At 28.6% G+C, this 15,680-nt stretch overlaps 1 protein-coding gene across 2 annotated transcripts in view; it reads left to right on the top strand.

Annotated features, from left to right (window-relative positions):
* The window catches only part of LOC123299505 (sodium-coupled monocarboxylate transporter 2), a 29,345-nt gene extending 15,568 nt beyond the window's left edge, over nucleotides 1-13,777 (top strand). Inside the window, exons 2-11 of one of the 2 annotated variants that reach the window (XM_044882146.1) lie at nucleotides 3,642-3,898; nucleotides 5,458-5,617; nucleotides 8,920-8,985; nucleotides 9,093-9,144; nucleotides 9,583-9,650; nucleotides 10,730-10,884; nucleotides 10,951-11,091; nucleotides 11,663-11,881; nucleotides 11,954-12,137; nucleotides 13,264-13,777. In XM_044882146.1, coding sequence (XP_044738081.1) covers nucleotides 3,657-3,898; nucleotides 5,458-5,617; nucleotides 8,920-8,985; nucleotides 9,093-9,144; nucleotides 9,583-9,650; nucleotides 10,730-10,884; nucleotides 10,951-11,091; nucleotides 11,663-11,881; nucleotides 11,954-12,137; nucleotides 13,264-13,731 — 1,755 coding nt within the window. In that variant the 5' untranslated portion in view covers nucleotides 3,642-3,656 and the 3' untranslated portion in view covers nucleotides 13,732-13,777. Of the gene's footprint in view, nucleotides 1-3,641; nucleotides 3,899-5,413; nucleotides 5,618-8,919; nucleotides 8,986-9,092; nucleotides 9,145-9,582; nucleotides 9,651-10,729; nucleotides 10,885-10,950; nucleotides 11,092-11,662; nucleotides 11,882-11,953; nucleotides 12,138-13,263 lie in introns of those variants that run through there. The other variant, XM_044882940.1, reaches the window with a different exon arrangement.
* Nucleotides 13,778-15,680: the final 1,903 nt, after the last annotated feature.

Below are 15,680 nucleotides of genomic sequence, written 5' to 3'. Positions count from 1 at the left end.
GACATATATAACTTCTGAATATTATTAATGATTTTAAGGTTAAACTAATATTGGCATCCTTGAGCATAAATTTCACTATATAATAATTAATAAAGAAGTTTTTATATGCTGTATACATATAACATATGATTACATCAAAGTATACTAAGTTTAGTCCGAAGTCTTTAATGCTAAAAAATGTTGATGTTACGAATAAAATTTTGGGATAGGGGTTCATAAAATCTTCCAAGATTTCCGGTTGTCCGTCTGTTTGTGGACTCAGGACGTAAAAAGTGAAGTCGAGTTCGTAAATGAGCAACATAGGTCAATCGGGTCTTGTAAACCATTAGAGATAGAACAAAAGTTTAAATGTAAAAAATGATTCTTGTAAAAAAATAAACAACTTTTGTTTGAAACATTTTTCCGTTATCACTGTTTACCCGTGAAGGTGCAAATTAGGACAAAACTCTGGAGTCTATTTTTTTTCTCCAAAACCATAAAAGATAGGCAGTTGAAAATTTGTAGAGAGTTTGAACTAGTGGTCTGGTGAAAAACGAAAAAATATTCTAGAAAGTACTACTCAAAAAAAAAAACAAAAAAAAACAAAAAGGCTGCAAAAAAATTATGATGGTTTTTTTACTAACTTATTAAAAAAAATGCAAGTACTGACATTAAACACTCTCTATACAGGATATTTCAAAAATTAACTCAGTCAATTGTTTTCACTTGTTATTGATAAATTTTAAGCAAAAAGACATTGATACTACGCACTTAAGAAGATAATTAAACATATAAATTTATCTCAATATTTTTATTAATTTTTACACATAAACAAGCCAATGATATCTCAAATTATTATTCCCTTCATTTACGCACCTCGTAGAATGGGAAATTTTTTTTGGAGTTAAAAGTTTTATACATACAAATTCTTTTTAACGTACATGAAGATTCAAAAATTCATAAAAAACTATTTCTCTGAGAAATTTTTTTGAATTATGTATTTTATATGTAAAGATTCCCTTCAAAAGATATAGGTTCTAAGAATCATATCCACAAAGAACAAAAAAAAACTCTGTTTTGTACAAGCTTGTGTGAAAATTACTAATGACCTCAAGCAGTCAATGTGGCAATGAATCAAGCTTAAATTTAAAACAGAAGTGATCTTTGGAATAATATTAAATAGTGATCTATTTATTTATTAAGATTTGAATAGTATATAGTTGTAAATTACTTTGGTTTCTTAATATCCATCTATTTATTCAACGCTTACTGAAACCTAGTTTAAGACTGTTCTCGTAGTTATATTTTAAAGCACCGGTTGTCGTATGGCTAAATGATTTTCCAAAAAGTATCTATATGGACTATGGAGTGTATAAATAGTAATCTTTATGAGGTAAATAGTAAAATGTACATTTTAGTTAGGAAAAAATATTTTTTCTACTTTTTATTTTAGTTCTTCGCAAATTTTATAGTTAAGTTCATTGTGTTAAATCAAAGCTTTTTTTTTTAATTATTCTAAAACCTTTGTTTTAAAAGTAGACAATTTTATCTAATTGATTAATCTATAATAAAATTTGAACTATATGATTAATAATCTATAATAAAAATTGCTGAGTTTTAAGGTTGAGTTTGGGCCATTTAGTTTGACGTAAGTAAAAATATAACTGATAAAATTTACCATATTTTTGATTATAATAAATTAACTCAATTCAAAAATTTTACTATTTTTAGTAAAAAGTTCAATTTTTTTTAAATTTTACTTACTAAAACTTACACGGGGTAGATTGTTTTTTATAGCAATTCCTTTTTATTTGGTACACTAAAGTATAGCGAAATTTACCCCTGTTTATCGGATCTATTATATTGAAAAAATTTGCCGCCATGGTATTTTTAAACTCAAAATTTTTTTACAGATTTTAGACAGTAACGTCAGTTTTGTGAAATAATTCGACTTCTATCTTTTTTGTATAGAAATATCTGAAGAGTACTGCCGAGCAATCATTTTTTTGAATGTTTGTGAACGTAAAAATCTATGTTTACATAAGTAAAGAAAATGTTCAAATTGAAAATTCTTGCTTTAATTTGATGTGAATTTCATCCCTATATCGATCAATGAAAACTTCCCTTCATGCAATTATATGTATAACTAGCTTTTGCTCACGGCTTCGCGCGTGATGATGATTCATTTCAATGGATTCCATAAATGATTCATTTAGTGAATCATTGATTCATTTAAAAAACCTAACTTTACCTCGCTCTATATACTACTCACAATATAGACAATGTCAACTTTGAAGACCCATATGCTATCCTTCAACCCGCTTGCCCTCGCTTAGCCCGTCCCCAAAACCACAACTTTACTCACATCCCATTGTTAAGAATGAAATAAAAAAATGATATAATATACTTTTGTTTTGAACCATATCATTTTAGCTCCTTGAAGAATGCATTTTTTTGAAAATAGTCATACTGTAAACTTTTCTTTTGAACCATGAACTTATATAACCTTTTTTACATTTCAAACTTCAAAATTGACCAAGTTTCATACAAACTTTCAACTCCTATTTAAACCTCTTAGGGGATGAATTTCCAAAAATCTTACGTTATTTAAGAAACGTGTGTACAAAATTTCATGCTTCTACACCCAGCGGTTTCAGCTGTGCGTTGACTGATCAGTCAGTCAGTCAGTTTCTTCTTTTATCTTTATAGATTAAATAACTTTTAATCAGGAAAACTTCCTATCTATAACACGATAGATGTAAGTTTCGTACATTGGTTCGATGGGTGAAGAACCAGTTCAGAAATGCCAACTTTTTGTAGGTACCCTCTACAGAAGGCTTTTACCCAGGATCCTATGAGGAAGTTTGGCAATCTATTTATTATACGTTAGTTCGATGGGTGAAAATATTGATCTTAAAATGGGGTTGACAAAGCCTTTTTATATGTGCTAATGATCAACTAACGTTACTTAAAATTTTAGTTAGTTCGATTATATAGTTATAGCCAGTGCTAGATTTAGACTTAGGCCAGTGAGGTCTGAGTCTAGGGTGGCAACATTTGAGGGGCGCTCAAATGAAAAATTTATTAACATTTAAAAGACTGAATCAAAATATTAAATCGATATTATATTGAAGTATTTACTTAAAACTTGTTTATTTTGACTTTGAAAACCGTTATCGAAATCCGTTGATGTAAGTATATATATTATACCATCAAATCCGCTATAGGCTATAACAAATGGTATTGTGCTATAGCTGAATGGGGTCTAGTCATCGGGCGTCGCGTACTTTGTACTGCGCACCAGGCTGTCTAAGTGATTGGAAACATATTTTTAATCACTTTCAATTGATTAAAAAATTGAAAACAAAAGACAGCTTGATGCGCAATAGAAAGTACGCAACGACCGAGAGTACTAGCCCTCGCTCAGATAGGCGGCTTTTTTCATGCTCCATTCCACTCGAGTTTTACGTCCATATTGACGTAATTGATCTTGAGTTATAGACTTTATTTGATTATTGTTAACTTAAAATTATTGTTTAATCAATGAGTAGTATAAATTAACATATTATAAAAAATTCCACACAGTCTATGAGTGTCAAGGTCATTCATTACTCATGAGACAGAATTTTTTTTAAATTAAATATTATTTTTATTGTTTTTAGACAAGCGACCAAAGTATGGAAACGTTAGAAAATGGATTTGAAGTAAAGAAACATACATTTGATACAATTGATTATTGCGTTTTTGCATTAATGTTAATTGGATCAGCTGTAGTTGGTATCTATTATGGATTTGGTTTTGGACGAAGAAAACCATTACGACAAAGTGAAGATGAACATTTACATATACAAACTGATGACTATTTATTAGGAAATAAAACTTTGTCACCATTACCAGTTGCATTGTCACTGATATCAAGGTTAGTTTAATCAATTAAAAAATATTTTTTTATTCTAACATTATGTAGAAATAGTGAATTTAACAAATCATAATATCATATAGTATTTTCATATAAACTTCCTTGTTGTTAAATTTATACATATATTAAGTTTTTTCATTAATATTCATGAATTTCTTAATTTTTTTAATATTCTGTTCTTTTATTGAAATAATACTAGACGAAAACTAATCTATTTAAGGAAATAAAAAAAAAATCAATTATATAAAAGTGAAGATTATAGTTTTTTAACTACTCATTCGCGACTTCAAAATACTGACCAGATTTCTACTGATTTAGATATGAATATACAAGTATGGTTTTAATATAAAAAAATGTAAAGTGAAAGTGTTTTTTCTCATCTCCGGGCAGAAAGTGCCGACTTTCTGCCCGCTATGCAAAACGAAGTTGTCGCTTTCCGCCTCCGTCGAGGAGAAAAATAATAAAAATTCTTATTATTATTATTTATAATTAGAAAAAAATTATCCAATCTGGATTAAACTCTAATCCCAACATGCTCTTGGGCTATTATGATTTTGATCAAGTGGCAAAAGTAATGGTACAAATAAATTTGCAAGCCTTGATTTCACTATTTTTTATATATATTTCTTTGTCAATATATTTGCACCGGTTAAAACATTCTAAGTGTACCCGTCACATGTAAATAAACCAAAGAGATCATATAACATAGAGGCTTAAAAGCATAAGAAACGCAATAAGTGAATTATTGACCGCTAAAAAAGGGACCGTTTTCCCTCTTTGTCTCGCAGCCTGACAAAGCACGAATATTAATATTTTGAATTATTGTATAAACACGAGCATGTCTGTCTGTGTATTTCATAAAGGTAATATAAGACAGACGAAGGTAGCTATTCCTACGCGTACTTTTTTTAGGTCTCTCTCTATAACGATCAACCGTTTGGATGTCCACATTAAGGTTCTATGATTACTTCTATGAAATAAACAGAAATGAACTTTTCATAAAAAATATAAACAATAAACTATTCTGACCTAGATGTTAAAAGCGAACTTAAATAAATTTTTTTTAAATAAAAAATAAATAAACTTTTCATTGTTGTGGTTATAACACATAGAATGTTTTAAATGGCGCGTTTTTAATGCGACGAGGTACACATAAGTCCTATGGTACAATTTTTAATGAAAAAAGCAATTCATTCTTTATGCCTAGCTAGAAGTATGTGTCCGCGATTTAACTAATTTTCTATGTATTTTTTTTATTAATAAAATAAGTTTTTCCATTTCTAGTTTATCTAGAATTTTTAAATGAGTTGCCAGAAAATATTTTCGGATTATGAGATGCTGTTAAAAGAATATAATAAAGATACATTTAATTTGTTACAAATCTAAAGATTTTTAAATTAAATTAATAAATCCTTTACAATGTGTTATTCGCTTTTAATGAATCTGAATAAATTATATAGTTTTAGCAGTATCATTTCAAATCCTACCTAATGTTTGTAAATACTATTATTGTAGAAAACTAGATATGGAGAAATTTGAAACGAATTTTTTGACAACAGTTATATATCGGCTGTGACAATATTGGGAACACCGGCAGAAATATACAATTATGGTACACAATATTGGTTATTATTTATATCAATATGGGTGATGGGTGTTGTTGTTGCTGAAGTTTACCTGCCAGTATTTAGAAAACTTGATGTGAAATCATCCTATGAGGTTTGTATTCAATGTTTTTATTTTCTTTTATAAAAAGTTCATTTCTGTGTAATTTATACACTTAAAAGCAACTAAGACAGTCGTTATTAATATCCGTCTACAAAATATGCCAACTGTGACAACGGAGTGATTTTCTTCGCATTGAAAAATGAGATTTCAGATAAATCATCCTACTCTATGACAACTTTCATTTCTTATAGTTTGCTGACGATTTTAAAGCCTTAGAGATTAGTGACTTATTAAACTTACTTCCGATTATGAAGTTCGATTTGATTGTATTATGTTATTATAAAGTATTAGATGATTACTGAAATTACAGATAGGATTGATATTAAAGGTTTGTGTTTAAAATACTTGACATCGTTATTAAAAACTAAACCTTTTGAAAATATCACTAGTTAAAGTTTATAATTCCTCTCTACTTCTCTCATTACCTTGCTTGAATTTTCATACATCAAATGATTCAACGTATGTTGTTAAGTCTTAGTTGCCTTCCCAATTGTCGTTCACATTCTACGTTATGGCTATTCTAATTTAATAATTATTAGGAAACTTAGGTACCATTCTCTTAAGTAGATGTTTAATTTTTTATCTCATTTTCTTGTAGCTTAGGTTGGACTAAAATAAGTTGTAGCAGCTGCTCCATTGTGATACCTTACTTTCCGCTACCCCTAATTTATTGAGCCCCTCGTATATTTTGAGAAACCTATACATTAAGCTTTATTATTCGTGTGTCATCTGGTACGATAGAATGAACTCATAACCACGATGTACCGCGAATAAACGTCGGTAACTTGTGCCTCGTCCAACTGATCGGCTTTTAATTAATAATTTCCAATCTTTGGATTTATTAATATAAATTTGTAGCTAATGTAGAAATTTTCGAATATTCATGTAAAATTAAATGAATTCAATAGCTTTACTGAATTCAATGCAATTTATTCTTCCAAAGGGTTACATTTATCTTCCAGGGACTAAATAATTTTTACTACATAAAATATCTAAAAGAATTTAAAACAAATAAATATAAGAATATAAAGAAAATTTTCAACCCACTTTTATATATTTAAAATATTTTAAAAATTGATTACTTATTAACATAAATAAAAAATGTAGAGTCATTCAGGTCAAGTGTGAGTATTTGATACTGTTAAGCTTTGTAAAGTAATGAAGGTTAGGGATAGGTATTATAAAGAATGCATATAAAAACCCGGTCTTTTTAATCAGAAAGTACTCGTCCATCAGAAAAGGAGGAGATATGCGATTTGTTGCAATAAATTTCTTTTTTAGTTGTTATCACGGAGTCATCGTCATGGTGGAAGCTAGAATCACGCATATTCGAGAAGGAATTTTTTGTTAGGATTGACGAGTCAGTGGATTCGGTATAGTTCAATCAGAGATTCAATATCAAACCAAATGGTTCTGTTTCCATCCTAGACACAATCATATTCCGGGCAATGTTCTTCGGACAGAAATTTCAGTAATGAAAAATGTAGGCTTTTTCATTATTGAGCCAAATCTTATTAACCTATCGTAAGATTGTGTATTAGCGGGGATTGTGTATTTCCATTGGTGTTGAATCTCCGGCTTAACTATATGCTGTCCCGAAGTCACAGATCGCAGCCTTAGACAAAACAACTACTCTCGAATATGCGTCATTCTAGCGTCCATGATGATAATGGCTCCATGATAAAAACTGTAAAAGTAATTTTTCAAGTTAAGAAATGTATTGTAACAAACTGAATACCCCTCCATTTTCTAATAGCCGAATCCTAAGAGGGAATACAAAAATTTGAATAACCCAGGTCCAAAATAATCAATTTCGACTTTTCGAGTTATAAAAGTCCTAGAAGGAATTCGAATTATTGTAAGAGGTGATTGTTTATTTTGGTGTCTTATAATGCTGGTTCACATTTTTTCCTTATGTGTTATTTCTATAGTTTTAGCAAGTTATAAATTAGGTTATATTATTCTATGGTTATAAAAAAAATATTTCCAATTTGAAATGATTATGTGCGACTTTTGAATTTAACATTTCTAAATTTTTAGAAATTAATAATAAACACATAAATTAATATACGCGTGTCAACAATACAAAATCCCACATATGGCTTTTGAATTAAATATTATTTTATAATAGTTATCGAGATAAGATAAAGTATATTGTATACTATTGATAACCCTTATGCATACTATTTAAATTTTTTTAAATATCTAATTATTACTTCAATGGCCTTTGTAATTATAGACTTAAAATATTATTATTAAATCATTTAAATATTAATTGAAATCCATTGCTGGATTCCAGTTTCTAGCGTTGAAAAATATAAATGGAAACTAGAAATATGGAGTGTAGAGTAAAAGGAGAACCATCTCTGTATATAAAAAGTGTCTGTCGTAAAGCATTAAATAAAAATAGCGCTGTTGTATCAAAAGTGTACATTTAAAAACATGTGCTCAAAGTAATAAGAGTAGGATAGAGAACTAAACAAGTTATTAGAGTAGGATAGAGAAACTTACATCAAACACCCTTTTGCTACATAAGCGCCATTATAGCCACTTTATTTAATGCTATTTTGTGGACACTTTTTTGGTCAAACAGTCATAAGAGATGATTCTCCTTTTACTCTACACTCCATAACTAGAAATAACCATTTTCGTAATTCTTTTTAAATGTAGGCAATATGTATATTTTAAAAGTTTTAATGTTTGCCTATACAAAATATTATCAACACATTTTTTATATCATATACCTATAAATTCATTCGATACTATTAGACTCAAATTAATAGATATGAAAAATAAATTTGAATATTATAGGTCATGGATTACTCTATTCAAATTTTTTTTATTTTAACCTCTGTTTCATTACAATGACCAGTGCCATTTTTTATTTGGAAATATTTTCGGTCGCCTTACCTCCTTCAACTTATTTTATTTGTGACCACTTTCTAAGATAAATTTCTATGTCAATGTCTTTTTTCCTGTTACATCACAACTCCTTGTTGAAAACAACCTATTATCACTATATCCCAAGATATTTTTCAACTTCAGAAGCTACTTCTCACATTAGCTTATCTGGTGAGGCATGCATGTTGACCATAGTATCACAAATACACTTTTTGTTTTATTTCTTCGGCCCTTTTCAATGTCAGATGTCTAACCATTTATACGACTTATACACTGAATCTCCACTGCTTCCAAGATCAAAAGCATTCTTTTAATCCGCGGAAAAGTAATATCTTTTTTATTTGATAAAATTTTTAAATTATACCATTTTTAATTAATTGTTTTTATTGCAGTATTTGGAATTCCGATTTCATCGTTACATTCGGACATTTGTATCGATATTATTCGTATTGGATGAGGTAAATAATATATTAATTCATATGAAATAATTCATTATCATAATTATAATAATCACATTAATTTTTACATTCATTTAATTTTTTTATTTTAATTGCTTTCTTTATAGATAATGTTTTTACCCATGCTTGTTTATGTTCCATCATTAGCTTTTGAGCAAGGTATGTTTTTATTTATTTTTTAACATAATAATCCACGAGACAATTTTCTGTTCGAAAAACGATTCATCAAATACGTGAGTCATTTTGTTTGTGCGAGTAACTGTAGCCTAATTCAAACATAAAGGCAGCTCTCAAAGAAATAGGTATATTTTTAAAATCTGAATTTGGTCGAATGATATGATATTAGCTTAATCTGCTGAAGGAAGGTATATTCTTCAATTTAATAGCACCCAGATTCATCGATTTGCGACTTTAAGTGCTATTTAAAAATATTTTTTATTCAGCTTCACTACAAGTTAAAATGCAATTTATGCCAAAATATTTTAGCTGACAAAAACGATAATTACTCACACTAACCAAATGACGCACATACAAAAAATTGCTCAAAATTTAAGATTTGATTTTGAAAAATTAATTTTGTCTTATTTTCATTTTTAGTAACTGGAGTGAATTTACATATTGTATCATGGGTTGTAACCGCTATTTGTGTCTTCTATACTTTTGTGGTATGTATTTTTTCAATATTCGATAAATAATGTGATAAACTAATTAAAATGATGTTTTTTTGTGTAATTATTTTTTCTATAAACGAACGATTTCTTTTAAAAGAGCAAAAAAAAAAAATAGAAAACAAAGATATTTACGAATAAATGTTTCTAACAAAAATTATTTATTTTCTCAAAAATTTTTTTTACATTTAATTTTGGAATTCTTACGGTTTACAAGATGGGGACATTTTTTACGTACGCTATAAAAATTTCAGATCGAAATCCCTTTTCACGTGGAATATTGTTTTTATACTTGTATATATATTGTAGACAATAAAAATAATTATAAAATATTTCATATTAATTCTAATTGATCTTAATCACTTCAAATTGCATTTATATCAGAAGGACCAAATATTTATTAATTACATGCGATACTTAAGGTATTTCTAACGACATGAAACTCAAAGTAGTTTTGCACGACATATTCCAAAGTTGTAGTTTCCAACAACATAAAGTTGTATTGACGCATTGAGAATCTCCGGCAGCTGCTATAAATTTTCAAGGTTGTCGATGTTTAACACGTAAAGGATAGGATTCCGTACTATTCAGAAGACATTATTGAACATTTTTAGTTCGCGTTTTTGCTATAAAAGTAACTTTGCAAACAAAACTAGACACATGTATATAAACAAATTAGAGATGCTTCGAGCCTAAATAAGATGTAACTTACCGTTTAGTTTACGAAAAACAAAACAAAAATACTACTTCTTGACGAATATTTAACATGCGTTGTTGTGCTGACAGATTTACTACACTAATATAACTATTATTTAGAAAACTGTATTTTTTCTCTTTCTAAGATATCGTGTTCTCTCTCACTCCGATAGAAATAACTTATTCAAAATTGCATGACAACCCTTGAGATTTTAACGAATATTAAAATAAAAAACACTCTCAATCTCCTTTTAACATACCCTTAGACAAATTTATTAACTCATTAAAGTGAATCTGTTAATTAAATTATTCGGTATTAATATTATTCGGTTTATTTTAGTTTAAAAAGTCAAATAAATATTCCAATTTATTATTTACAGGGCGGTATAAAGGCAGTTGTCTGGACGGACACATGGCAAATATTTATAATGATCATATCTGCTATAGCTATTGCATTATTTGGAACAATCGCCATTGGTGGATTTGAAGAGATGTGGCATCGAGCATCGGAAGGTGGACGGCTAATATTTTTCAAGTAACTACTTTTAATTATTTTTTCATATATTTTCAATATTTATAATTTTATGTTTTGATTTTTTAGCACGGATCCCAGTTTAACAGAACGCCAAACTATATGGAGTGTATTAATTGGAGGTTTTACATTTTGGACGTCGTACAATGCAGTCAATCAAACAATGGTTCAACGTTATATGTCGTTACCCACTTTGAGACAATCCAAAAAGTAAATAAAATTATAACGTTACATGTTGTAAGATGCAGAAAAAATTTATGGCCTGAATTTTTTTGGCTCATTTAAACGACATGCTTAAGCATTCGCTATTTTCAATTCGTATAGATCCAACTTCTTTGGCTCAGAATATTTCCTTTTACATTTAAATATTTTCCGCTGCGCTGACCTCTGTCGTTTCTGACACAACTTGGCCGTTATAATTAGAATTCTTTAAAATAATTATTTATATTTAAGCAGCAAATCATTTTAGGTAAAAGTGGTATAGTAGTTTTTGCAAATAACTTTAACGAATCATAATTAATTGTCGTTCCGTATGGCCGTAGAGCTGCATCATTGCAAAATACAAGAAGGTCAAGGTAACGCAGAACGGAAGCTTCTAGAAAACAGCAAAAACTATATCATATTCGATTGAAGATTAGATTTTGAATATCACATTTATTAGACTACCAATTTTTCTTTGATACAAAGCTATATTCGAAAAATTTTTGAGTCAAAGAATCTGTTGATTATAAATTTTTCTCTACAATCCCAAAATCGAGTTTTATTAAGTTTTTATTTTCAGGGCAGTAATTATGTTTGCAATTGGAGTCAGTTTCTTCGTAACAACTTGTTCCTATACGGGGCTAGTGATTTATGCAGCTTATTGGAAATGTGATCCCATTATTTCTGGATTATGCAAAACTGACGATCAAATGTTACCAGCGTTTGTTATGCATTTTCTTGGACACATACCTGGTATATCTGGTTTATTTATTGCTGCTATTTTTGGTGCTGGTTTAAGGTCAGTTTTATTTCGAAAAACCAATCCTCCTTATAGATAAATTGTACTAATAAAATGTGCTTTCGTTTTCAGTTCCTTGTCTGTGATTTTAAATTCAACTGCAATTGTTTTATTGGAAGATATTCTAAAAAGTTTATGCAAATATCAATTATCCGATCGTACAGCAAAAATATTTGCAAAATCTGTTATTCTTGTCCTGGGTATTCATACGGTCTTAGGAGTTTATATTGTGCGAAATTTAGGAGGAGTTTTATCGGTAATTCAAAGCTTACTACATTTACATCCTGTGTGTATTTATTTTTTAATTTTTGAAATATTCAAATTTTAAATGATAATTTGATTTCCACATATCCGATTTTCTGTATGTCTAATCTTCTGTATGCTTGAAAGCATATCTGTACGTCTTTCACTTCAAAATAATTAATTTTTTTCGAGCAGAAAAGAGGAGTTAATATACTCGGAACCATTTTTACTAGAACAAGAGAAAGAAATAGCAAATACAAAATAATACCTACTTATTTTTCAAAAATTTGAAACAATCATATTTTAAAAAGTCTTATCGAAAGTCCATGATGGATCTATAATGAGGCACACTACTTTATTATGGAAAAAATAGCATTTTTGTAGTCATTCGTCAATTTTGACGACATTATCAGGGACGCTATTAAAAAACTAAGTAAACAGAAGTCAAATCTATAAAAATGTAAATATTTTACTTTAAATAAAAAGTTAACATAAAATGAAAAACTAGGACACTATTTGCTATAAAAACCTAGGGCATCATAAAGTCAATCTGACGCTGTTGAAAATCAATATGTCTTGAAGTTACTGAGAGTTGTTTCGCATCTCCGCGTAAAATATGGACAAAACATGGTTAATGAAAATGTATTCGGTCTAAATCGCAAAAATCCTTTCCATATAAATTTTCTATCATATTTTTTCAACGTATCTTATTGTCAATAATTCTCTTTTAACATATACAGTAGATAAAAAAAACCGTCGAAAAACACGGAAAACGAAAAAGTGAATTTCTTTAAATTCGACATTTAAACCTCTATTAAAACTTTCATTTCTTTATTACCAAACTTATAACTTAATCCTCAAAAAGGCAGACAAAAAAAATCGTGGAAATTTCACTTCATTAATTATGAGCTCATGGTCTAATAGTAACGAAATCTGAAGAAAACATAAACAACACTATTTTAAAAATCAAGTAAATTATTCAAGAGATTATAATACGTATAACAGTTATTAAAATTCTGTACACACAGGATATTTCAAATAATTTGTTGAGTTAAATAATCGTCTGAAGACAATTATTCGGCTCAATGTATCCTTATTTTTTTTATTAGAATCTCATTTTCAAAAATGACATTTTTTAGGTGGCGACAAGTTTAAATGCAATTGCTGCTGGAACAACATTTGGTCTATTCTCGCTTGGAATGTTAATACCATTTGCTAATACAAAAGGTGCTGTCGCTGGTGGTATAACATCTGCATTATTTTCAGGGATAATTTCAATTGGCACGCAGTATTTTCAATCACAAGGGCTTGTTGTGCCACATACAAAATTACCAGTCAGTATTGAAGGATGTTCTAACTCTACATTTCCAATTTATCCAATGTACAGTGAAGATGAAATATCCGTGCCAATAATATTCCGTTTATCATATTTATGGGTATCACCAATAGGTTTTTTAACTGTTATGATTGTAGGTTCAGTTGTAAGTCTTATCACACGATCTAAATCTGATGAATATGTGAATCCGGATTATTTATCACCAGTTATACATCGATTTATACCAAAACGTATGCGAGATTTAGGTTGTGAAGAAGACATATCGTCATAATTCTAGAATTTTAAATGAAAACAACTACTTTATTATGTTGATGCAATTAGACGAATTTATTTTTTTAAATGAAATTTTAGATGTAAAAAATGAATAATAATAATTTAACGAATTTGTTTAGTAAGATATTATATATTTAATTATTTAATTGGTGCAAATATTCATTAGAGACGTGTTTTTTACATGTTTATGAATTTTAATACAACGATTCTGATTAGTGTTCTAGTCGTAAATAGCAAATATTATCTTTCTTTTTAAATAATTTGTGAACAGTGGAAATAGTTTATAATGGTTAAAGGTCAGATTTACAAACCAACAAACTCTATGCAAATTGGCAAATCCACGTCCAGAGGAGCAGCTACCCTATCTTTTCATACGGTAAACTGCGAAAGTACTCGAAACTGTTGCATTTGCAAAAATTACGTGACAAGATCACTTGAACGAAGATTTATTCGCTTCGTTCGTGCTTTCTTGAGCATGCTTCCAAGGTTAATTGACAACTTTTCACATTCGTTTCACAATTAAATTTCAAACAATTGTTAATTAAGCGATAAATTTCGACATTTAGAGATCTTAAGTTGTCTTTATTAAACAAAAGAAATATAATTATTATTATATTATATTATTATTATTATTGTAAAAAGTATTATCAATCACAATGATAAAAGTGAAAAATAATCATAACAAAGGGAAATATTTTGAAATTTTTTCTGAATCAGGTTATTTTTACATTTTTGGACTTTCCACTTTTAATCAAATTTATTCGCATTCAAATCATTAACTTCACATGAAAAATGTTTCTTTACAAATTTTTCATAAGAGTTTCAACAGAGTCAAACTTTCCATGAAAGTGTTTCATTATAAACTTGCTATCTTAATAATTTAACATAAAAAACAAGATTTTACTTCTCATACATGTGCACTAATTTAATATATTGTATTGGTATATGAGTATGTATGGCCGGATTAATCATGTTGAGGCCCCTAGTCCTAATTATTGGGATGTCTTTGAAGCCGTTTGAAGATCAGCTCTTTTTAAGTTGATGAAAGGATGTGAGTGAGATGAATGGAATTGAGACGCGGGTGTTTTAATTATAACTTTATTCTTGTTAAATGCAGTTTTGGCACGGGTGTTTTAATTTAATGCAATAAAAAATAATAAACGAAATAAAATAGTTTTGTAAAATATTAACTTTTCTTACTATTTTGGATACAAATAAAAATTAAATCATTGAAGATTCAAACCCTTTCTTTTGTGTGCGCACGGGTTCTCTAGCTGATGCGGTGCTCCTAGGCAGTTACCTACTCTGCTTCCTTCTAAAATTTATACTTAAAATCTTTTGTTTCAAGCCTTTATGCCTCTCTTTCGTCAAAGCTATCAAATCTGCCATCGAGGACAATCAAGAATTTAGTGTGCTTCCGTTACATAACCAAGATAACTATTTTTTAATGCCATTATAAACGAACCTCACTGTTAGCACAAGAGTCGATTTTTGAAAACTCTACCTGATAACAACAAAATTTAATTTAATTTCATAGTAGTTTTAAGTAATTTAAGAGGTGCGGGTTTTTATACGTCTTCGAAGTGGATTAACAGAGAATATGTTTGAAGCTAGCTTAAACATTTTATATTCTTTTTAGAAATTAGCAACATTGTGTTTTAGTAGAAAAAAGTTTAATCTAATTTTTGTGGAAAAAAAAAAACTAGATATGGAACGAAAATTTCAAAAAGAAAAATTTGTGGATAAGCTACCATTGTAGATTTTATAATTAACTATATTATTCTTAAATAATTTAAGCATATTTTTGCATTAAATATTACAGTAACGATTGTCAAACCTTTTTTAACAAATAAAATCTATTATTTCAGAGTTTTTTGGTCCACTTCCAGAGCTTATAAAATACAATAAAATATATTTAATATAGACAGAGATTTCATTTAAATTTTG

Source organism: Chrysoperla carnea, chromosome 1 (genome assembly GCF_905475395.1).
Source record: "Chrysoperla carnea chromosome 1, inChrCarn1.1, whole genome shotgun sequence".
NCBI classification, from domain to species: Eukaryota; Metazoa; Arthropoda; class Insecta; order Neuroptera; family Chrysopidae; genus Chrysoperla; species Chrysoperla carnea.
Note: the sequence above shows the minus strand (reverse complement) of the source record. Positions and strands in the feature narration are given on the sequence as shown.